Genomic DNA, 23,463 nt, shown 5'->3' on the forward strand with positions numbered 1-23,463 from the left:
ATCCTTTGGTTCCAGGGATATTTATAGAATTTTATAAGCAATACAAGCAGTGTGGGCGAAATATAAAATGTAAAGTAATACTACTACTACAAATAATAATAATAATTAAATGTCATTCTATTCTATTTATAAGATTATTAGATACACTTTAGGGTTGAGCTTTGACTTGTTATTTTTTATAATTTTTATCATGTTAAATAATTTGGGATTATTATTGTGCATATTATCTATCTTTGTCATTTTGCACGTATCTAGTAAAATATTAAACATGTACATTTTATTAATACTTTTATTATATTTTTCAGTAAATCAGAATAGTTATTGCTTTTACTGGCACAATATCAACAGAAACGACCACATGTTTTCTTGAACAGTTCCATTTCATACAATCTGTACATAAACACTAAACAAAAAAAGAAAATCAAAAGAACAATTCTCTCTGTATGATCATAGAAAATAGTATGAACAGCATATGTAGAAAAGTCAAATAATACAATATCACAGTGTATTTCATTTTGACAAATTGCTCTGGCAAAATATTGCTTATTTAATATTACAATAGTACTTTATATAAAAATCAGGAAATAAGAGATAAAAACTGGAATGGAAAGTATTTAAACCAATATGCCTTCAACAAAATACATTTAAAACACATACGGTGAATTAAATACAATAAAATACAAAAAGTACATTTTAGGACATTCTTAGTGCGGATTGTAGTTATTATAAGGTAACACGCTAGTTACTCAACACTAGTTAACCAACACGTCACGTTTCCCTCTATAAAACAGAGTCTGGGTGTGTTGTGACGTCATCAGCTTCAAGCAGAACATCGGTGCAGCACAAATGAAGTTCTACACGAGAATCTGCTTTTGTCTTGTAGCAGCGGATCAAACCGAATAGTGAGTAACATAAACAGGAGTTAAGAATGATCAGTGCTTTGGTGATCTCAGTATGAATGTATGATCAGTTTGGAGAGTCTAGTATACAGGCTCATTAAAAGTCATCCTCTGGCAGATTCGGTTCATAAGTTACTTCCCACAATTCCTTTCCAAAGTCTGGGGGCAGAGATGATACTAAAAACTTGGAAATACCACCAAGTCTACACTGATTTCTCAACTCAAGGTTGGTATCCAAGGTACGGGTCCTCTGTATAATGAAATAAAAACATCAGAAGAAATTATACATACATGAGCTAAATATCTGCATGGTGTACAGGTTTTACACTTACATTTAGTCATTTAGCAGACACTTTTATCCAAAGCGACTTACAAATTAGGTAAACGATGGAAGCAATTGGAACAACATAAGGACAACAAAAAGCAGAAATGCAATAAAACTGGTCTCATATAGCCTACCACAGTATACAGAGCAAAGTTTTTTTTTTATATATAGAAAGAGTAGAAAAGAGGTAAAACTGATCGGTCAGGTGCTGACGGAACAGATGTCTTTCCAGCCGATTCTTAAAGAATCTGCCGATCTTGTGGGCAGATCATTACACAAATGTGGAACCGATCCAGAGAAGCTACGTGAGAGCCATTTACCTGGAACAGGTCCACCCTGATAACATCCACTGCTGTCACACACACCAGGGGGGCCAATTTCTCCTTGCTGTCCCGGGGCACCTGGAATACCCTGAGGTCCAGCTTTACCATCCTCTCCTTTGGGGCCTGGTTCACCTGTTTTGGTTTCTCCTGGAGGTCCTGGTAAATTAAAAACAAACAGTGCTGCTAACAAACACACTTTACTATTAAAAGACTTTTAATGAGATTGTAAGTGTGTGATCGGATTACAATACCTGCGAATCCTTTAGTTCCTTGCGGTCCCAAGACATTGTCGCCTTGATAGCCCTTCTCACCGGGAATACCCCTGCGTCCTAGAAGTTAGAACAATGCAGAATTGTAGAAAAGTGACCATACATCAGATGTGGAGTTTGCCAAACAGATCTAAAAGCATCTAGACTTACCCTGCTCACCAGGATACCCAGGTTTCCCAGACTCCCCTCTGTTTCCTTGTCTTCCCTGAGGGCCTCGTGGTCCAGGTGGACCCCTTCCCCCTGGTATGCCAGGCTCTCCTGGTGGCGCCACCGGTTCCTGGATGGGCACTGGCTTCCGATTGATCTCATTCAGGAAGACATCCAACTTCAGCACCTCACCTAGAACATGATGAGCAATTATAAACTGCGTCTGACTGTAGGAAACGAATAATAAATGGATGCAGTTTCCTACATACTGTGCACAAGCTTTTCACAAGCTTGGGTAACAAGCTGGTAGATCATGGCAAGAGACTGTGGCTCTCCCTTATAAAAGAAAAAATGATAAAAACCACAAAAATAACCACTGTTCATTTACAAATAACATGTAAATGAATAAAAAAACATTAACTTACCTTCTCTCCTCTCTCCCCTTTGCTTCCAGACAGGCCCTGCGAAAATAATATCACTGTGTATTAAACAATCCGTAAGATTGAATACACATCACATTGTCAAAAAAAATTTGTAGTGTGTGGGGGCTGTACTCACTGTGGGCCCTACAGGACCTAATGGGCCTCTGTTTCCCATTGGCCCAGGATGGCCAGGCATACCCTGAAAACCCTACGAAAGGCAGATACAGAAATATAAAAACAAAGTTGTAAAGCATGCAACAGATATTCCTTAAATGTGTGTAAGTAGGGCTAGCTTACCCTTGCTCCAGTAATTCCTGGGGGTCCTATGTTACCTTCTGGTCCTCTGACACCCTGTGAAAAAAAATATATAAAAGATAAATGACAGTCTGAACATTCTGAAAATCAGAACATGGTACTAGAAACACCAAAGCCATGGGGTTGAATCCTAAAGAAGACACACTAAATAAAAGCTTGAATGCAATACATAAAATGCATGTAAATTGTTACCTTAGGACCAGGGTTGCCCTCTTTACCCTCTGGGCCAGGAGGCCCTGGTAACCCCTTCAGATGCAAAATGAAGAAACAGTAAGTAATAATATGAAAATAAAATCTGCTAGAAATATGTGCTGGGTAAGGAAAAGCAGAGAAGGTGGATGTTAAATCTCACTTGATTTCCAGGCCTTCCAATGTCTCCTTTTTCACCTCTTACTCCAGGAGGACCCTGGTGTACAGATGAAAAGAGAGGATTTCAATCTACTCTGCATGATCTATAGATTATATACTTAAGACTGGGTACACATAACACTTGTGAACATACCACTTTTCCCATTACAGTCATTCCCCGTGGACCAGCGGCTCCAATAGCACCAAAGTTTCCCTCAAGACCCGGTTTGCCTGGTGGGCCCATCTCACCCTAAAAATAGGCAGATAAAAGGAAGAAATTCAAGGATGAGACTTTATACTGTATATGAAATTAACCCCTGATGCCTTTCTAGCTTATCATACTGTGGTTATTTTATATTTAATAGTATTTTTCATCAAATAATAACGATAAGGATACACGACAGTGGAAGCGTCAATGTACCTTCTGTCCCAGCTCCCCTTTCTCTCCCTTCTCCCCACGAGGACCAGGTTTTCCCTAAAGAACAAGCATTGGCCTCAGTTTATATCATTGTCAATTCCAGCAGCTTTTCATAAGCTGTTTTGTCACACATGCACTGTGTCGTTGACTCACAGGAGGGCCTGCATCTCCAGGTGCTCCGGGCACATTGGTGCTACAGGTGCACGCATAAGCAGGTTCTGGACAGCTCTCCTCGTCCCTCTAGAGGATAGATTGTGATACTCAAAAAAACAGCAGGTATATGTATGTGCACCCTTAAAGCTAAATGAACAAGTGAATCTCTTATACCTGTGAGGGCAGATCACAGCATCCGTCTTCTGATGGCCATGTGGTGTTGCACACTATCTCAAAAGACTGCAGCTGGAACTAGGGTAAAAACAGTATCACAAGCGTTGAGATTTCAAATTGGCCATATGTATGGCCCCAGTACAGTATGTGTCTTTATATAATGTTTCTATGATGTTTATGACTCACAGCTGCAGATCCGCTTTGAGGTCCTCGTGTCCTAACTAGCTTGCCCAGCATCTCAAAGCCATCAGTAGGCACAGTTCCTAAGGGACGAGCAGGTCTCTCACCTACCTGCTGACAATCTACATACAGCGATACGCTCACCTGATTGATAGACAAATGGATCTGCCAAAAACATCGAAGAAAAAGATTAGAGATTATCGTGTGTTATTAGGTGACTTTGCATCTGGTTAAGACATGGTATTAGGATTTTAAACTTTTCTTATAGTTTCATATAGTTTTGAAAGAAAAAACTTGTCTGAACTAGAAATATACGCACAGAATATCTGTGGTTTGCCTGACATCAACATGTAATGATACACGAATCACACACACTTGCACACAAACCTTATGAAAGCTGCCGTAAAAGAGAGAATGGACTTGTGATTGGTCAAAGTTCAGTTCTTGTATCTCTCCTCTGTAGTCCAGACTGAAATACAGCAGCATCTTCTTTTTAGCTGACAAACAGAACAGAGAAAAATGAATCTCATGAACCTGACTATAGATACACTAATAGAATCAAATAAGGATGCATTCATTTCTTTTGGAATTAGTTTGCCCAGAAATGTATAATTTTTATCACTAATTCATTATAAATTCATTATAAATACAGTGTGTATACACACACACACGCATGTTTTATTAATTAATTTAATTAATTATTAGGAGTAATACACTAATGTAACCCCAACACTCCAAATTTAAACAATTGTCTAGCATTAACATGAGTCTAATTTGACAATTTGACCTCCACTCACGGTCTAGCACAACCCCCATCTTAGGCTGGAAGTCATTGTCTGTGAGCTGCCAGAGGGCAAAGGGTTCCTTCGGTGAATCCTGCAGGAGCCTGAAGGCTATGCTGATGGTGTGTTCTGGAGCAAAGCCAGCCGGGTGGATGAAGCTGAGACACAGATGTACACAGAGAGCTGAAGCTGTTTATATTAATGTGCTCATGTTAAACTCTTTCCCGTGAGCCTATTATATAAAAAGTTGCCAGTCAGCACCAGCTTTTTCGAAAATTTTCACTACAATGTGATGGCTGATATTTTTTTAAATAAAATATCAAAATGAAATAGACTAACATAGTCTATGCTTTTAAACAAAAGAAACCGTATTCTTGCATCTTCATTTGTTCTTTTTTTTAACAGTTGAGATAATTAGATTTTTTTTGTCATGGACTCCTCACAGATTATATTAAAGATTATTATTAAAAACTGCTAAAATATTTAACCCCAAAACAGATAAAAAAATATACGTTCTTTCCAAAGATGTGTAACAGCGCAACCTGCTGTACAAAAGTACAAACAACGATTGCCATAATAACTCTTTGGCGGGGAACTCATCACTTGCAGGGAAAGAGTTAAGCATGTATGTGCTTGTGTTTCTCACCCTGTGCTCTGGGTCAGTTGTACGTCTCTATAGAGGGTGTAACTGGGTAAGGTGCTGAAGATGAACGGTTCGGCCGCCACACCCTCAACAGTCGAGTGAGCTCTCTGAGTCAGACCAAATGCCTCCATCATGTTGAAACCTGGAATACACACAGAAGTGTTTTAAAAAAGCTAACTTGCTACAGTCTTTTATGTTGCCACATGTGTCCAAGAAATTAAAACTACGACTCACTGGCAATCTTACCTTTAACTACATGATTTCTGACTGCCATCTCAGGACACACTGAAAGACAGAGAGAGAGAGAATCTTGCTAACTCTTTATATTCATAATAAACATATGCGTCTGGTTTGAATAGGCCTTAAAGTGGTAGTTCACCCAAAAATGAAAATTCTGTCATCATTTATTCACCCTCTTGTCATTTCAAACCTCTATTGCTTTCTTTTTTCTTAATAACACAATTTTTTTCTTTTTTAAAGAACTTTGGCAACCAAACAGTGTCAGCACCCGTTCACTTCTATTGTATTGACACAAAACCAATGCAAGTGAATAGGTGACGGTTAACAACATTTTTCAAAATATCTTCATTTGTGTTCTGCGGAAGAAGGAAAGTCATAAAGGTTTGAAATGACAAGAGATTTTTTATTTTTGGGTGAGCTATCCCTTTAACCTTTTTATATCTTACCCTCCTTCTGTATGGGATGCAGTCCAGGGGGAACCTGAATTCTCACTGGAGCCGTTGCTATATAACAAATTACATGCAATTACAACTAAGCAAAAAATAACAATTGTACTTTTGAATGAGGTATGCCGTTAGCAGGATTCTAACCTGTGGGGTGAAGAATGGTGACAGCGGCGCCATCTACTGTTCCCAGACGAGAATGAACACTGATACGGTATACTGTCTCAGGCTGTAGCTCAGAGAAACAGTGACTGCTGCTGGAGGCGTCCACTATGTCCTCTTTAGTCTGTTTATCTTAAATTATACATACAGAGAAAGTGAAGATAAAGCTTTGGAGGTCCAAAAGACCACAGAGGGAAATATAGGAATAAAATCTAGAAGTAAAACTTTGGACGTAAAATAAGCAAGAAATAAATCCAGGAATATTTTGAGGTATTTGTGACATTGTTGGTGCTTTTGAGTCCCAGTTTCAACTGTACATGTTAATGATTAACAACAATTTGTGGTGTGTTTGGGCAACTGTGGTACCTCTGAGAGCCTGGATGACTATACGATAACCGCTGACTGCAGCTACAGGCCTCCAGGACACACAGATGCTGAAGTGATCAGACCGCACAACACTAACGCTGCTCACCCTCAGACTAGCTGCATGTGCAGATATGAAAATACATTCAACTGTAGTTAAAATACATTTACAAAACATTGTCAAGAAGAGGGCAGTACAGTCTATACTGGCCAGGCATGGATTAAGTTTATTGAATAGTTGTGTGACGTACTGGTCTTCCCCTGAGCTGTGGCACTCCCTCCCTCTCGGTTGCGGTACTCGGCAGTGACCAGAACACTGTACCGAGCGTCAGGCTGCAGATTCTGAAGCAGGACCCGCTTCTCACTGCCTTGCAACGACACCTATAAACAGATAAACAACAAGACTACATTACACTCTACCAGTACAGTTCTACCAGTTGAGTTTTGTTGTGGCTTAAAGTGATAGTTCAACCAAAAAAAAAAAAAAAGCATTTATTCAAAAAACAGTATGATTTTATTTATGATGCAGAACACAAAAGACGACATTTTGAAAAATATTAGTACCAAACAACATTAACTTCCATTGATAGGGCTCAAAAACACACATATAGATGGTTTCAAAGTGACAACATAAATAAATGTTACTGCTCATGCGCACGTCTGTGGGCTTCGGTTAACTTCCGGTACACATTCACAAACTACAGAGTGCATGTAGATTATTTCTGATAACAATCAAAGGAACCGTTACTTGGCTAAACTTGTCTCTCCAATATTTCGAATTTAGACTCCAATACCAAAGCTTATGTAAATGTTCCATGTTTTTGATAATGCGACCAAACTACAGAACCCATTCAACAAATGGTTTATTTAATACATTTATTACACAGTAAAATAAAAATACAACTGAATATGAACACAAATTAAATGAAATATAAATAGTTATATTATTAGACACTAGCCCAAAACAAAACGGAAGTTAACGTGGGGTCACGCGCTCACGTCCGATGAAACGGACTAAAGAAGCCCCGCTATTAAAGTACTCACTGTGTTCTCTCTTGCATCTCCAGTGAGGGGTGTGTATGAAACACGGTACTGCAGCACATGGGCGTTAGGTGGAACCCAGGTGACCAGCATACTGACTGGAGTTTCCTCTGAGATGGATAAACTGCTGGGACCGCCTCCTGATACTAACACACCAAACATACCAAATCTTTGTGTTTCAACGCTTTAAAGTTTGCTGGTTTACCTTTAACATGTGTAAATGTGTGTGTATACTCACAAGTGCTGTATCGTATTGCCACTGCCTCGCTCTGAGCCCCATCAGCATATAGTGCAGACAGTGAGACCTGATATTCATTATCCTCCTCGACTCCCTCCAAAATGGCTCCCTCACTCTTCCCATCTACTGTTAGCTGGAATACAAAATTGCTTCTAATCATACTAACCACACACTCTTTGAGAAATGAACACAGGAAGTGCTAGGACCAGGAGCTGACCTGCCTCAGGTCTCCTCCACTGAGGGAGATCCATTTGATCAGGTACGAGACCACGTCGTCCGCCGCGGCTTCCCAACGCACGGTGATGTCACTGCCAGAGAAGTTAGTGACTCTTAGATCTGAGGGAGCCGGTACCTTCACTGCGAGACGAATAGGTATGTAAAGCTTTACATAAATGGTCAAATGGAATCTCAAGGGTGTCATGGGTTTGCATGTAACTTACATGTCGTGACATTGGCTGTGATAGGAGTTGACAAGCCTTTCTCATAGAGCGACTGGACTGACACCAGATACCTGGATAAGGAAGAGAGATTCTGCAACAACGCCGTGTTCACACCTCTGACTTCCACCTGAGAAAGACAAAGAGACGACATGTACAGAGAGATAAGAAACAAGCGCTTTAAGGCAGAACAATTTGGAATAGAGAGACTTGATCACCTGTTTCACATCACTGCCGTGATTGGTGCTGTAGATGATACGGTGGGCGGGAACATCCACAGCCCCAGGGACCCATGTGACCTTCAGAGCGCTGTGACTGACCATGGGAAACTGCAAACTGACAGGAGACGGCAATGGAACTAGAGAATTTTTTTTGAGAGAATAGAGATAATGAGCTGAGAATATAGCGGCACTGCACTGTAGTTCACAGACTTGATTTTTTATATATTTATTTTACATGCAAGTGTTGATAATGAGTTTGAATTTACAGGTGGTGCCGAGGGCAGTGACGGGATCACTGGGGTCCTCGTCATATAAAGCATAAAGAGTGACTGAATAATCTGTGGACGGCATCAGATCCACCAACTCCACATCCGTCTGAGCAGGTCCAAACTTCACCTGGCACAAATAAAAACAGGAAAGATATAACGTGATTCGAAACTGTGAATCTAACTATCGACACATCTTACCTCTTTGGCATCATCAGGTTCTCCATCAGTAAGCGCTGAATACAGCGCCATGTACTGTGTGGCTCCTACGGCCGGCTCCCAGCGCACACGCAGACTGCTGGGTGAGGATGCCGTGACCTCCAGAGCCTCAGGCGTGGCTAACGGCACTGGAGGAAAGGATTTATATGATATACGGGAACAGTTATGACCCTTTTACCTGCCCCTGGTACTGGGGTCCAATAGTCTAATAAAACTCCACTATTGAATATGCATTAAAAAAAATGATGTTAATCTAACCAGAGACTCACATGTAGTAAAGGTTCCTCTGAGAGCAGAACCCACATTGTTCTCGTAGACAGGAAAGATGGACAGATGGTACTGTGTCTGCGAGGCCAGTCCTGTCAGTAGTGTTGTTGAATGTGTTCCATTCACCACAACCTGACCATCAAAAATATAATCAAATGCATTGCATATGAATTAATAAATATTAACACTGTATTCACTGATCATAAATCAGTCTTGATAAGTTTCAAACAGCAAAACGAATCAGCTGTTTGCAAATCCATGACATGCAACATTAACGTCAGTTTAAAAAGTGTCCTGTAGGAGGCGCCAAAAAACATTTAATCTCCTTCAGCGTTTTGCTTAAGTGACTTCATGGTTGAAGAGTTCAAGGATAGTTCAACCAAAAATAACATCTATGTATTAACTTATTTTTAGGATGTCTCAAACCTGTATGAGTTTCTTTTTTTCTATAAATATAACAATGCAGTGCATGCGGATAGTCAAAGCTGCGTCACAATTTCAAGTCCTCCGGCAAGTCTTCATTGTTTTCCAATTATATTATATTATTGTTTTCCAAATGGGTGCTTTAGTCCTTAGTCTTCTGAAGAAAATGAGTGAATTTGGCTTGGGTCCTGTCTATTTATTCTATTTTTACCCAATGATAAAACCTTGTACAAAATATTCAAGTTTTTTTTTAATTCATTGGAATAATATATCAAAAACATTAAACTTACGTCTGATATCTGTTTTCTGTCATAAAAAGATTTCCATATCCACCCAAATTTTTTTTAATAAATGCAACAAAACAGCTAAATAATAGATTATTTTGCGTGCTTCGCATTTGTCGGGTGCACACATCACCAAGGTTTGTTATTCAGGTTTTATTTGTAAAAAGCAACTGTTATATTTCAAGGTAAGAATGACACTACGATGATTACGTTTAAGATAAATACATTTTAATTTTATAATGTTTTTTACTGAAATGAGATAACCTCGATGACGTATGCGGATGACAAATGCGACCTCCTGAGCCTAGGAATTGAGACGCATCTTATGAAAGTGAATGGTGACTGAAGCTGTCAACTGCTAACATCCAAACATCTCAATAAAAAGTCCTACTTCTTTTATAATGAACTATCCAATTAATGATAAATATTGGATATTCAAAAAGTGTTAAATCAGCCTTAATAAATCTGACAAAAGCCTTTAAAGCTTCAGAACACGTTTACAGTAAAACAGCCTTGCTCAATTAATAGAGTTTATTTAGCCTCAAAAGGAGTGCTAGCGACTTTGCGACCTGGCTCACCTCTTTTAGACTTTGTCCTTCAGACGTGTGATAAACCACTCTGTACTGCTGGAGACTTTTGCTTGGAGGGGTCCAACGCAAACGCACCTCCCTCGAACCAAGTGCCACGTACAGCAGATCAGTTGGGCTGGGGTAGGACAGAACTGGGTCCTGAGTGGGACGCTCCATTCCTTCTCAACAGAAGACACACACCTCCATTATATTTTGAGTACATATGATATTTCTACAATTTAGGATGACAATATTTATTGGAGGTCTGTTCATTACACCAGTTTTCACATGTGTGATTGACTCACTCTTGGCTTTAATGCGATCTTCGATCTTGCCACAGAGGATGCGAGCTAGTCTTCCCACCAATTTGCTAAGAAGAGGAAAATCATTCACATTATAGACATTCAGCTCTAGAGGCTCAGACGCCACCTGTCTCAATTCTGCCTCATCTGCATTCTTTACACCTGGATGTGGGAAACAGAGAAAATATTACATATATATAGATACAATGTAAATATGAGTGCATAATATTTAATATATAAACATTATGGGTGTAAATATATATATATATATATATATATATACATATATATATATATATATATACATATATATATACATATATATATATGTGTGTATGTATGTATATATTACTGTTTAAAGGCTTAGGGTCACTTATTAATTCTTGTAACTTATTTTTCAACATTTTATGTTAATACTAAACTCATGAAAACTATGAAATACCACAAATGTGACAATGGGAAATTCCCAAAATCTTAAAAAACCTCAATCAAAAGTTAATCTTCAATGTAGTCTCTCATTGACAACAGTTTGTATCAATACTCTCCACCAGTGCTTTAAAAGTACTAAAGTAGTTCCCATCATTATTCAATAAAGGTCAATCAATAAAAATCGAGTAACTTAAATTAGATAAATCTCTTTAAATTGTCTACAAAACCAATTTCAAGCATTTGTGAGTATGCTTTAGTTCAAAAGGTTTGTTAGGGTCAAAAGAAACTCACTTAAGTAACCCTTAACTTTGACTCACATTTTAAGATATGTTTCGAAAATTGACTAGAATTAAGTTGCATTGCCAAAACTAACACTCCACACATCCATTAAACTGATGTAGTAATGAGGATCTCACCTATAGCAATGATCTCCACGCCAGCATTCTTCAACCTGTTGGCTGCAGCGATGGCATCATCTTGAGATTTGCCATCGGTCAGCAGCAGGAGGAACTGTGGTGTGTTGGGACGTGCTCCAGCCTCCTCCTTTAGATTGTTCTCAAGAGCATGAATGAGTGCTTGACCTAAAGTTCACACATGATGATGTTAAAAATAAGAGGTCTGGTGTTCACAGGTGCTCTTGAAATTGTCCTTCATATAATACAAACAATTCGTGTGACATCTACACTTACCTGTGAAGGTGTTGCCTCCCTTATACCTGAAGTTCCTGATGGCCTCCAGGAGTGGCTCTCTGGAGGTGAAGTTATTAAGGTTCCACTCTGTGCGTGGATCTCCGCTGTACTGCGACAATGCTGAGACCACAATAAAAACGAATAACATTTACAGTACATCACACCATAATGTGTATGGCATTATTTCAAGTTCATAAGTCTTTGACATGACAATATAAATACCCATTAAATAGCTCACCTATCTGCACGCCCTCCGGGCCGATGTGAAAGGGAACAGCCAGGCCCTCCAAGAAGTCACGCACCTTTCTGAAGTTGGTGCGGCCGATGCTCCATGATCCGTCCACGAGAAGAATTAAATCTGCCCGTGCGGCGGCACTGCATTCAAATGGCTTCCGGGTGGATATGGCTGAGACCCATTCATGAGAACCAAATGGACAGGTTAACAAACGATAAAGCATTTAAGGATAGAAAAGATAAAGATCTTTCAGTCTGTGCATGTTTTTAAGTATATATTGCTGTAAGCGATACCTGCTAACATTTTGCAATCTTCTCTGCTTCTATGCCAAGCTATTGTTACACCCATTTATTTCAATCATGTGTGTCGACATGTACAGTATATGTGTGTGTTCTTACAAAGTGCATTCGTGACTCCATGTGTTTTTTGTTGGAAGGAAGTGTGGGACCAGTTTCAGGCCTGAGTGCCCACAGGGTCTATGATAACAACCTGAACAGTGTCATTAACTCTATTTAGTACCTAATACTGCTATTAAGCCTCTGCTATACAGACACGGTGCATTAGCTCGGTCAAGCTCTGAGGGAATTTAAGCTTTTTCACTTCACTGATGGAAGGTTTGGGAGCCTTGCAGTGCACTTGTGATGATGTTTGATGTGTTGTATGAGTATTACCTGTGACAGGTTGGGTAGGGGTTGTTTTCCTTGTTTTGTCAGTATTGGTGATCTCTTCTCTTACGGTCTTTAGTTTGTTATCCTCTGGATCATTTTTATCTTCCGTCTTGGATCGGTTCTTGTCTTTCTTCTTCTTCTTGTTTTTAGGATTCGTGTCAGTTTCTGGCTCAAGCTCAGGAGGAGCTGGAGGTTCTAAAACAGCACGAATGACAATCAACATGCACTTTATTGCACAAATAATATCACTTTTATACAAATTCTGTCTTGCGTTTCAAAAAGAAGACTAAACATCCTTTATCCTATTTGCTTATAGGTAAACAAATTTAATTCAGGATTAAGGACGAACTAATAGGAATGGTTTGGTTTGATACCGATTTTAAAAGACAAACTTGTCAATTCCGATACTGATATTTGTCATTGGCTTACTTAGGGTCCTTAAATGGATCACTGTTTTGATCCCAAATAAGCAAAAACACATAAGGTACACTAGCCAGTTTATTGTTCATCAAATCATTCTTAACTCATTCCCCGCCAGTCTTTTTAAAAAAAGTTGCCAGCCTACGCCAGCGTTTTTGAATATTTTCATCCAACTTTAATGGCTCACAGTAACTTTTCTTTAAAGAATTATGGACAAACAATATGTCAAATGAAAGAACAGTGAAAAGAACAGCTTTTAAACTAAATAAACCGTATTCTTCTATATTCATTTGTTCGTTTTTTATCACTCCGTAGATGTGGGTAGGTTTCTTAAAAAATGCATCATAATAATAATAATTAACGTTTTTTGTCAAAGATTCCGACCCAGATTACACTCAGAACAATCATTAAAAACCGCTAAAACATATACGTTCTAGGTTCTGGGATTCTGTACTTTTTCTCAAAGGTGTGTAATAGCGCCATCTGCTGTAAAACAGTACACACACTGATTGCCGTAATAACTCGTCTTTGGCGGGGAAGCTTTATTTTTTTAAATGAGTAGATAACTCGTCAGTGGCGGTGATAGAGTTAAGACTCAACAGACCAACATTGCAAAAAAAATACTTGATCTGCTATCAAGTATTTCAATTACATTTTGGTTTGGCAAGTATTTCCTTATTTTGCCCAATAAAAACGTTGGATTATGAAACAGAAATAACTCATGCAGTTCATTTCATAAAAAAAATAAATTTTTAATGCTATAGCTGTTTGCCAATGGTTTCGAACTCAAAATCGTATGCCGATATATTTGTGCAGTATTACGCCCAAAACTTAACGAAAGCATTGAATTGCTTACACTTACATAATTTGGCTACAGAGAGTAACAAAGGCTAGCGATTCTGTCTGTGTTCCCATACCCCACCTTGTTGTAAATAAACACTCAGCACCGATCTATAGCATCCCCATCATGTCCTTTTCTGCCCCCTGTCCTATTACTGAACCTTTGATGACAGGGTTGGGGTAAATGGACTCTTATTAATAGGTTAAGTCAAAGAGCTGGCGCCATTCCAACCATCTAACCCTCCACCAGTAAAACATCTATAATAACAGGGAGACAACAGGACAGAAGGCTTGGAGATGTTCTGGCGGTCTGAGTTTGCAGGTTCTCTACCTGTTGTTGTTGGTTCTCTGTAGAGCACCGTGGGCAGGGCAGCTAGAGCCTCTGTGATGTCATCCACCTCCCCAGAACCGGAGCCAATGGTGTGTGTTTTCTTCTTATCCTCTCTGTTCCCGCTACGAATCAGCTCCTCCTCACGCAACCCATCAACTGAGACATGGACGGATGGAGGGGGAAGAGGAGGAAATGATGTAGAAGTCATCATAATTATCATCATAAATGGATAATAGGATAGACCCAAAGTTTTTACCCAACTTGGGTTTATATAATTTATTATTTTATGTATTTATTTCAATTGAATTATTTATTTCTAATATCATCTAGTTATTCTGTTAAATTCTACACAAAGAGCTAAATAAATGGCAAATATTATGTGAAAAAATGGTGGATGCTTTAGTTAACAATGGAATAATCCGACAAGCGAGCAAGGCCCTCAGGCCAAACCCTAAAACCGGCCTGTCCAGACCTGCCCGGCTCGACATAGTAACCACTCTCTCACCCTACACGCAACGTTTTATCCCACGGCATCACAGATATTTGGGATTATCTGCATCTTTTGAGTTTGGACGATGAGATCACCCTCCCATCACAAATCTCTGTTTAGGATGAAGCCTGATCTCCCATAATGCAATGCTTCAATCTCTGTTGCAACTACTACTATTCTTATTTTAGAGCATTAACAGATGTATTGTAGAAGGCTCGTACAGCTTCTCCATTAAAACATTTCATCATCTGATATCAAGTTTCTTTCAGGCTGGGTGACCAGCTGCTCAGTTTCAAGGGAATTCCACCAGTGTCTCGTGCTTGTAAAGACACAAGTATCATTCCAGAGTTTTCCTCACTGTGTTAGTCACAGCCTGTAATCCGTCAGGAATCTACCATTAGACATTGTCAATTACAGACAGCGAGCCCTTAAACACTGTGTGTGAAAAGAGTTTCATTGGCATACCCAAAGGATTCTAGTTTGGGACTGTGTGTTGACAGCTCATGACTGGTGGAACTACTTCAACTGACGTACAGATTTCTGTTTCTGCCACAAATACGGCACTTAACTGTGAGAAAATCACAACCACATCCAACAAAATCTACAAAGAGTCAAAAGGGATTTAAAAAAAAAACTAATATAAAAAGTTTAAAACTCTACCATTTTTGGTACGATACCTTGAATCTTGCAAACAACCCACAATACCCTCACATCCCAAAACATACATACAGTCAAGCACCACATCTTCTGGTTAAATCCTTAGATGTGTCTCTTACTGTTGAAGCGTCTCTTCGCGATGAGTTTCTCCTGCGTTCCATTGAGCACCAGGACTTGCAGGAGGTATTCCTGTCTGGAGTCCAGGCCTGCCACCGTGGCTCGGCCGCGTGTGGTCGTCAGCATCAGCTCTGGCTGAGGAACCTCTGGAAAAGACAGAGTAAAAACGATTCATATTTTGAGCTTATTTAGTCACGTGTGGACGGGAACATAATACATCACTGGACAAACGCAAAATAGCTGCACATAGGCTCTGTGAATCTCATCGGGTGTTGCGTGTCCTGTGAGATTTATGGAGCCTGGAAGGACGGCATATGCGCTTGGAAGGACGTCATATACAAATTGGATGTGTAAACTATGAGCCAAATTTTATTTTTCATTGAAAAATTCCTTTAAATTGAAAAATAAACAAAGCAACTCCCAATAAAACATGGTGGGATATATTGAAATTTTGTGTTAAACAATTTTGTGTGTTTTGTGTTTTGTGTGTTCTATGAAATGCTCACAACCACCACAAGTGCTTTAAACACTTGTAGTCTTTATTAGTCAAATTGTACCACTTTACAATAAGGTTGTATTTTTAAACATTAGTAAATCCATTAACTAACATTGTTACACAGCGTTCTGGAATACTTGATTCTGATTGGCCAATTCCAATAGATGTATGGTTTGTTAAGATAGGACGATATTGGAAGGCCGAGATACAATTACTTGAAAATCTGGAATCTGAGGTGCAAAAAAATCTAAATATTGAGAAAATCGCCTTTAAAGTTGACAAAAATAGGGTTTTGAAATATAAAAATATATAAAATATCAAAAAACATATATATTTGCAAGTGCTGAAATGCTCCGCCCTAGACGTCTAACATATGTCCTTTAAGATGGGTTGTCATAAAAGGAAGGAAGTACATTTTCAGATTTTAACTAAAGATTATGAGGGCACACAAATTTAAAAAAAGAGAATGACCCACATTGACAATTGTCGATTTACAATAAACGCTACAATATTTCATGAAAAAATAAGCATTGAAATTTTTAAATTCACTGGGATTTTAACAAATACAACCTTATTGTAAAGTGTTAGATAATTCCATATAAAAAAACTAAATTTGACATTTAAACGTATTCAAACATTATATGACTTCAAACCAAATTTTAAAAGACCAATGTCCCAGAAAATCCAGAGCCTGGAATTGTGTTTTTGAACACAATTTTCCATGATTACAACCTAGTATAATAACAGAAAATACATGTGTTTAATAACATCTCAAAGCAGACAGTACAGTCTGAGAGTTTATTATCACACATGATAGCTGTCAAATATGCTGTTAAATTTCTGTTCTGTCAACACTGTGGGGATGTGCGGGGTTTGTTTAACTGTGTGAACTTTTTCAAAACTAAAGAAGACCTGTCTGGACTCACCTAGCCAAGAACAGGGGCGGAAAAGCAGATAAGAAAGACAAAGATAAAGGTTAAAAAAGAGAAACCCACACATAAGAGAAGGGCTTTAAGGGAAAGATAGAGACTGAAAGAGGTTGAAAACAAAATAGGTTTGCCATGTCAGACAGAATTGATATGGATTCATAACATGGGTGACTGCAGGCCTCATTCCATCATTGCTGAAAAATCCTTCTTTTCCATTCCTTACCTGTTCTGAAACACTTACTCAGTGACACAGGAATGTACTAGAAAGAACGACAGACAGAAAGAAAGATAGACAAAAAGAAAGACAAAGTCTCTTCGGGAGTGGCTTGTGGGTGTCGGAAGGAATAGATTTTTATTAGTCCTGGTTACAAGGTCTGTGAGCAAGAACGATTCACTAAATTACAGTTAGGCCTCTTCAAACACTTAACCTTTAAACTGTGTACGTTCGGTGTTCTAGGTTCAATTATGTATTTAACATCCTCATGAAAACTAGTCTATTGTAAAAAAGTTTTTTCAAGTAACCAAAAATGTTTCATGTGGTTTGTCTAAATTAGCTGCTTTTATCCAAACAATAATATTTTACATATAACTAACGCAACCAGACTACATTATAGTCCAGGTGAAATCAAAATGTTACTCTTAAAGTGACCGTGAACTTGAAATGGACAACTCAAATTTTATATGGAAAATTGTAGTGTTTTTCTATAAATTACTTTCCTGCACACTTTATTATTATTTTAATACATGTGCCCTCAATATCTTTAATCAAAAACATGAACATCCTCACAAGCAATGGTTCATTTCTGCCCAGCAAAAGATTAGGTGATTACCAATTGACAACTCGATGTACCAAATCAAGTCCCACCCTAAAAATGAATTTTAATTTCAGAAGCCGTTCACTCGGATATAAATCACAATATGGAAAAGAAGACAATCGCTACTTCAGTTTCATCCCAAGTTTGGTTATCTATAAGCTAGTTTGCTTCAAAACATGACAAAAATCACATTTATATAACACATACAACTCTCACTTCCATAAATAAAAAAATCGTACAATTTTGATGTCATCATTCTTCACTCCCCTCACCCCAACATGATAAAAGACCCTGAAGCTATTTTTAAAAAAAAAACACGCTGTCCATTGTGACAAATGAGTATCCAACCCATTTAAAATCCACACAAAAAGTTTAAAGTCTGTAGAGGAGATCAAACATCGCAAAGGGTTCCAACGCTGCAGAGTGCACGTAGCCATGATTTGAAGAGTTTATTTCCAAAATGAGATAACTTTTAAAATCATGTTTTTTATTATGTTATCGTGTTTTTGATGTGTTTTATTGTGTTAGTTAGCTGTATTTTTTTAGTTATTATGGCTCAAATCAAAACAAACCAACTGCAGTTTGATTAATATTACTTCTTTTTTATCTCATTTTGGAAGCAAACTCTACATTTGTTCAACCTTTGGTTGCCTACTTGAAACTCTTGAGGCATTAAAGCATGACTCACTGTAAAGCTGCTGTAAACAACATGAATTACAAAAAATGTAAAGAGTTGAAAAGGATTCACCTGTGAGGGGCCGTACTCGGACCTTGTAGCCTTGAACTGGACCTTCTGCCTCCTTCCATTTAATCTGCAGCCGATCTTCAGACAGAACGGTCAGCTTCAGTCGACCTGGAAATTTATACATAGACTTCATGGAACAAGTTTTTTGGAAACGTAAGTTCCCAACATATAAATAGTAAAGAAAATAGCCTGAACACTTTGTAACCCCTACCGGATGGACACACAATGGGTTTGAATAGCCTTCGATGAAGGACAAAACAAGCTTGTAACTGCCAGAGAGAATCATGGGAAAAGTCTGTATGTGAGACTTTAGGGGTGACGCTCAGAGACAAACGTCTTTAAAGATCAAAGTCTTCCTCTACAAGCTTCTAAATGCCTTTTTTCCCAACTTCCCCTCTGAGAAGACGTAATATTTGAATATTCAGTCTTGCTTTCCCTTCATAACTGTTCTCTTGCTCAACTCTCCCCTTGTGCTCGGCCTATCTGCATAATTTCCACATGCCAACTTGGTACAATATCCTTCTTTCATGTCCCACGCCGCGTCCTTCCCTCTTCCCAGCTGTCTGTGAACGCTCAAAGCACCCTGTGATTCCCTTCAGGGTAACAGGGGGTTGAGGACCACAGGAAATCTGCTTTTCGGTGGGGTTGAAGGTCAGCCTGAAGGGGTTGCTTGCATGTAATGTCATGCTCCAGAAGAGTGCAACAATGGGGATGACCCCGAAACGCACAAAGATCTTTGTAGTATCTTTATGAATTATGCTATCGGGGACAAAAAAAATGTGCTTCATGCGGTAACATCCAAAAATACTATTATTTGGTATGAATACATTAAGCTGCCTGCATTACAGTTGGTTACAACAAGGAAAGTCACTTTTAAGGATAGACTTAAGGATAGGACACTTTCACTTTTTATAGTGATGCAAAAGAGAAATATCAACGCTCTGCATTAGCTGGCAGCGGATCTAAGAGAAGCTTTCCAGCTGACACCACAGCACCACCAACCCAGAAGTCAACAAATGCGCAGCCAATAGTGGGAGAAAAAACACACTTGCAGCGTGTTTCCTCCAGGGAGGACAGAGATAACATGAGGACACATAAATTCTTACAAGAATTTTTGAGGCAAATTTCTTTCCCAAATGTGGCAACGTCTACTAGGGGCTGTGTGCAGTTGTCTAGGGAATTTGCAATGTTGCACAATGGCCTTAAGCAGTAAGTCTATTCTTTTGTGGTTTTCTTCTTGCCAAGAATTTTCTTCCCTTGGGGAAAGCTGGTACTTAGAATGTGCAATTGCGGGAGACGGAATGAAAATGTTTCACTAAAATTTCAACACGCCACTTAGAACCTAAAATATTAGTTAGTCTGCAGCAGAATATTTTTTGTTGCATGGTGGTTACAATACATATTTCTAGCATACGCATTGGTGCAATCGAATGGACTTAGAAGAATGCAGATGACATTTCTCAAACAGAACAAAAGCTACGTGTTTGCTGTCAATATTTTAGGATGATCACAAATCACAAAGCTGACACAATAATGGAGAGATGTTAATCAATTCAAGATACTATCTTAAAATATATACTTTTTTAACAGTAGAGACTGCACATAAAATTGCGATAGATAAAATATTTAATTACATATATATATTATATACTGTATAAGAGTAAAAACTGACAGGCGTTGCATTTGGTTTAACAAAAAGAAAATCTAATAATCAAATCAGCATTTTTTAGACGTAATCTGGCCAATTCAGTCCATTGTCAACCTCAGGAGGGATATAAAGTCATCCAACAGCAATGTAAAAGACTGACTGACATCATGACAAGACACATAACATTTGACTGATAGTGTATGTTAAGTATGAATGTTTTACATTCATTTGGCAGATGCTTTAAAGTCCCATTGAAATAAAAAATTACAATTCTTATTATTTTCAGGAAATATTGCAGCGTTTATAGTAAATAGCGCATCAAGGTGGGTCATATTCTTTTTGAAATTAATGTACCCTCATAATCTTCAGTTAAAATATGAAATTGTCTATCTTCAGGACAGCTTGGGCGGAGCATCCGTTAACCCCTCCCCTTCAACTATCAGTCTGCTGCCAGTTTCATTTCAAAATGCGACGGTTGTTTTTAATACATCCAATCAATTCGCTATGAAAAGCGAAAGCCACGCCCACTAATTTTCTCCTTTGAAATCCTTATTCACTCGGAAATGTGTCAGAATTCGGAAGTAAAAACGATCCCAACTTCCGGTTCACGGGGACTTCGAGTGTGTGTTCCCTGGTACGGATGAACTCATAAAATGTGTTGTTTATCATGTATGTGGGAAATAAAACCCACAACCGTTGCAAGTGAAATACATGAATCCTCACCTTGTGTATGAACTTCTGAAACCACCATCAGAAGAACCGTTACCAGGATGAGAGACATCTGGTCTGACAAAAAAGGAAGACTGTGTGCCGTCAAGACTGTTCTGGAGTCTGTTAAAAACCTGTGGGAAAAATGTCAATGTGAGCAAGCTATAAAACAGAACATGACTACTTGACATCACAAGCAGTGGTGCTCAAAATAACAGCAGTGATAAATGATCATCCAGAGACAAGCTGTATGCTGATTTTTCAGATGATCCCAAATCCTTTAATGCCTTTACACTACGCTTTAAGTACAGCCTCTTATACAATAAACACTTATAGAAAAGGTTACAGCTTCAATGGTCATTAAGGGCCCACTAAAGATAATAATACGACAAATTGAGGGCAAACCAAACACCTGTTATAACAACCCATTAACCAGAAGAATGTGTTACCTGCAAAATCTGAATGGAGTTTCTGTAAATGACTATAATTTAAAATCATATACTGGATTATCGGTAGTGAGTTGACCCGCATACTTTAATAACAATCCCCAACAAAAATTATGGAACTAACAAAACAAGCATATTAATATTTGTATGGGGCTTAACGTTACATGAAAACAAACTTGACTGTAAGTGTAAACCTGTAAAATCAAAATCATTAGATGAGCAATTACTTGACACCTTTTTTTAATTGAACACAACCCTCCATGCTTTAGGGCAGCAATAAGAGGGAATTCACATGCATTGGCTTGTTCTATAAACACACTGGATGATTCGGGACATTTAATTCAGCGTTGAATCTTTTCTGATACCACACCTACAGTTATTAAAGCATGCACGCGAATTATGAAACCAAAAATTAGAAGTGCGCATTCGCACAGGTGAGACTTCACACTATATCTCAATACTCATTGAAATAAAGAGACAACGGCTTACACACTATACATTAAACAGCAAGACATGTAAGTCAGTCAGGTATGTAAACCATCACTGTCAGCTACCAACAGCGATTAAAAGAGACCATGTACAAACTTAGTTTCCAAAGAAGAGAAGGCGAGGGTTTTGCCTTCTGCATTGCTATGTGGGAAAAACACAGATATTTGGAGTAAGTAAGGGTCGGTCGGAAAAAGGGATTTACCTGAAGCTGTGCTCTGATGTCCTCGCGCATTCCACACAGGTAAGAGATGTTAACACATTGAGTCCCGTTCACTGACTTCCCATTTGTAGCCGTCTATTGTGGAAGGTTAGGTGTGAAACTTGATACGGGGTTTCTTTGCCCTCCTCTTGGGATACAGAGGCGGGGAATATATTCAGGGTTTTGAAAAACTCTGGTGCAGTCAAGTGAGTGTAGCCTACTCTGAAGTGTCAACTTTTTGCTCCTAGTGCATGTGTTGGTCTTTATTAGTCTAAAAAAAGCACATCCCATGTGAAATTGCACATAAAAAGTTTGTAATCGCTTACCTTTATTTAGTTGTTTTTTAATGCATAAGAGCTGGTCAGGTACGTTTCTGGCTGCACAGAATTAAGAGGAAATGTTGCTGCACTTCGCGTTTGACTCGTAAGGAGCAGCATCGTACCACGACAAAGTGGTTCAGCTTTAAGATTTAATAAAATCTTGAAATCGCTGTCTATCAAAATTTAACGAGCTGACCATTATATAATTCACTATACAGACTAAACAAAGCTAACAATTTTCCCCCAGAAAGCAAAGATACTTGATTAATTGATGAATCAATGTTAGATGTTTCAAGTCTGCTAAATCCGTTTTCCTACCAAAAGAATGGTTAAAATAGGCTAAATGAAAAATATTAAGGTATAATTCACCCAGAAATGGAAAATCTTTTATGATTTAATAACACTCATGTCATTTTAAACCGGTGGGACTTGCTTTCTTCTGTAGAACACAAAAGATATTTTGAGAAATGTCGGTTATCAAACAAAATTGGACTCTACTGACTTCCATTGTATGGACACACGATCACTGAAATATTTCTCGAAATATTTTCTTTTGTGCTCCACAGAAGAAAGAAAGTCAAGGAGGACGACATAAGAGTAAATCAATTACAACAAAACATTTATTTGAATAAAGTATCCCTTTAAAGGGGTCATATGACACGGCTGAAACTAATAATCGTTTGTTTTAGATGTTATACATATGTACACACGATTTAAGGATAAAAAGCTGGATTTCCACATACTGTGCATGTTTGCATTTCCTCTTTGCTCTTCCTCTCTGATGATTGTTTACAAAGCTCATCGCTTTGAAATGCGAGGTGTGCCATGATTGGCCAGTTGACAAGCGGTTAGTGTTTGGTCAAATACTGCAAGCGTGTGACGAAAATGTAACAACTCTTACCATCTTTGGAACACTGCC

General features: G+C 38.5%; 1 protein-coding gene across 1 annotated transcript; it reads right to left on the bottom strand.

The window, feature by feature from the left end:
- Positions 1 to 332: 332 nt before the first annotated feature.
- LOC130409377 (collagen alpha-1(XX) chain) lies at positions 333 to 22,636 on the bottom strand. The gene is made up of 43 exons (XM_056733320.1): positions 22,551 to 22,636; positions 22,228 to 22,372; positions 21,106 to 21,224; positions 18,738 to 18,842; positions 15,752 to 15,895; positions 14,486 to 14,641; positions 12,898 to 13,089; positions 12,230 to 12,397; positions 11,992 to 12,111; positions 11,719 to 11,883; positions 10,877 to 11,035; positions 10,581 to 10,750; positions 9,298 to 9,427; positions 9,011 to 9,156; positions 8,810 to 8,939; positions 8,541 to 8,680; positions 8,326 to 8,452; positions 8,103 to 8,242; positions 7,886 to 8,018; positions 7,651 to 7,793; positions 6,858 to 6,987; positions 6,610 to 6,726; positions 6,229 to 6,375; positions 6,085 to 6,141; positions 5,645 to 5,683; positions 5,402 to 5,540; positions 4,771 to 4,913; positions 4,361 to 4,470; positions 3,980 to 4,138; positions 3,794 to 3,871; positions 3,620 to 3,706; positions 3,470 to 3,523; positions 3,203 to 3,298; positions 3,053 to 3,106; positions 2,893 to 2,946; positions 2,683 to 2,736; positions 2,522 to 2,593; positions 2,389 to 2,424; positions 2,233 to 2,299; positions 1,967 to 2,155; positions 1,799 to 1,876; positions 1,545 to 1,703; positions 333 to 1,149 (listed from the first exon to the last, which is right to left on the bottom strand). The coding sequence occupies exons 3-43, from the start codon at positions 21,161 to 21,163 to the stop codon at positions 1,121 to 1,123; spliced, it is 4,674 nt and encodes a 1,557-aa protein (XP_056589298.1). The 5' UTR covers positions 21,164 to 21,224; positions 22,228 to 22,372; positions 22,551 to 22,636; the 3' UTR covers positions 333 to 1,120.
- Between the last annotated feature and the right edge of the window lie 827 nt (positions 22,637 to 23,463).

This window comes from Triplophysa dalaica, chromosome 20 (genome assembly GCF_015846415.1).
Source record: "Triplophysa dalaica isolate WHDGS20190420 chromosome 20, ASM1584641v1, whole genome shotgun sequence".
NCBI lineage: Eukaryota > Metazoa > Chordata > Actinopteri > Cypriniformes > Nemacheilidae > Triplophysa > Triplophysa dalaica.

Coding starts and splice junctions, on each gene's coding strand:
- LOC130409377 (XM_056733320.1), bottom strand. CDS start 21,163: ATGTCTCTCATCCTGGTAACGGTTCTTCTGATGGTGGTTTCAGAAGTT. Junction 2,156..2,232: donor TTGTGAAAAGCTTGTGCACA/GTATGTAGGAAA, acceptor ATCATGTTCTAG/GTGAGGTGCTGAAGTTGGAT. Junction 1,150..1,544: donor TCAGGGTGGACCTGTTCCAG/GTAAATGGCTCT, acceptor TTCATTATACAG/AGGACCCGTACCTTGGATAC.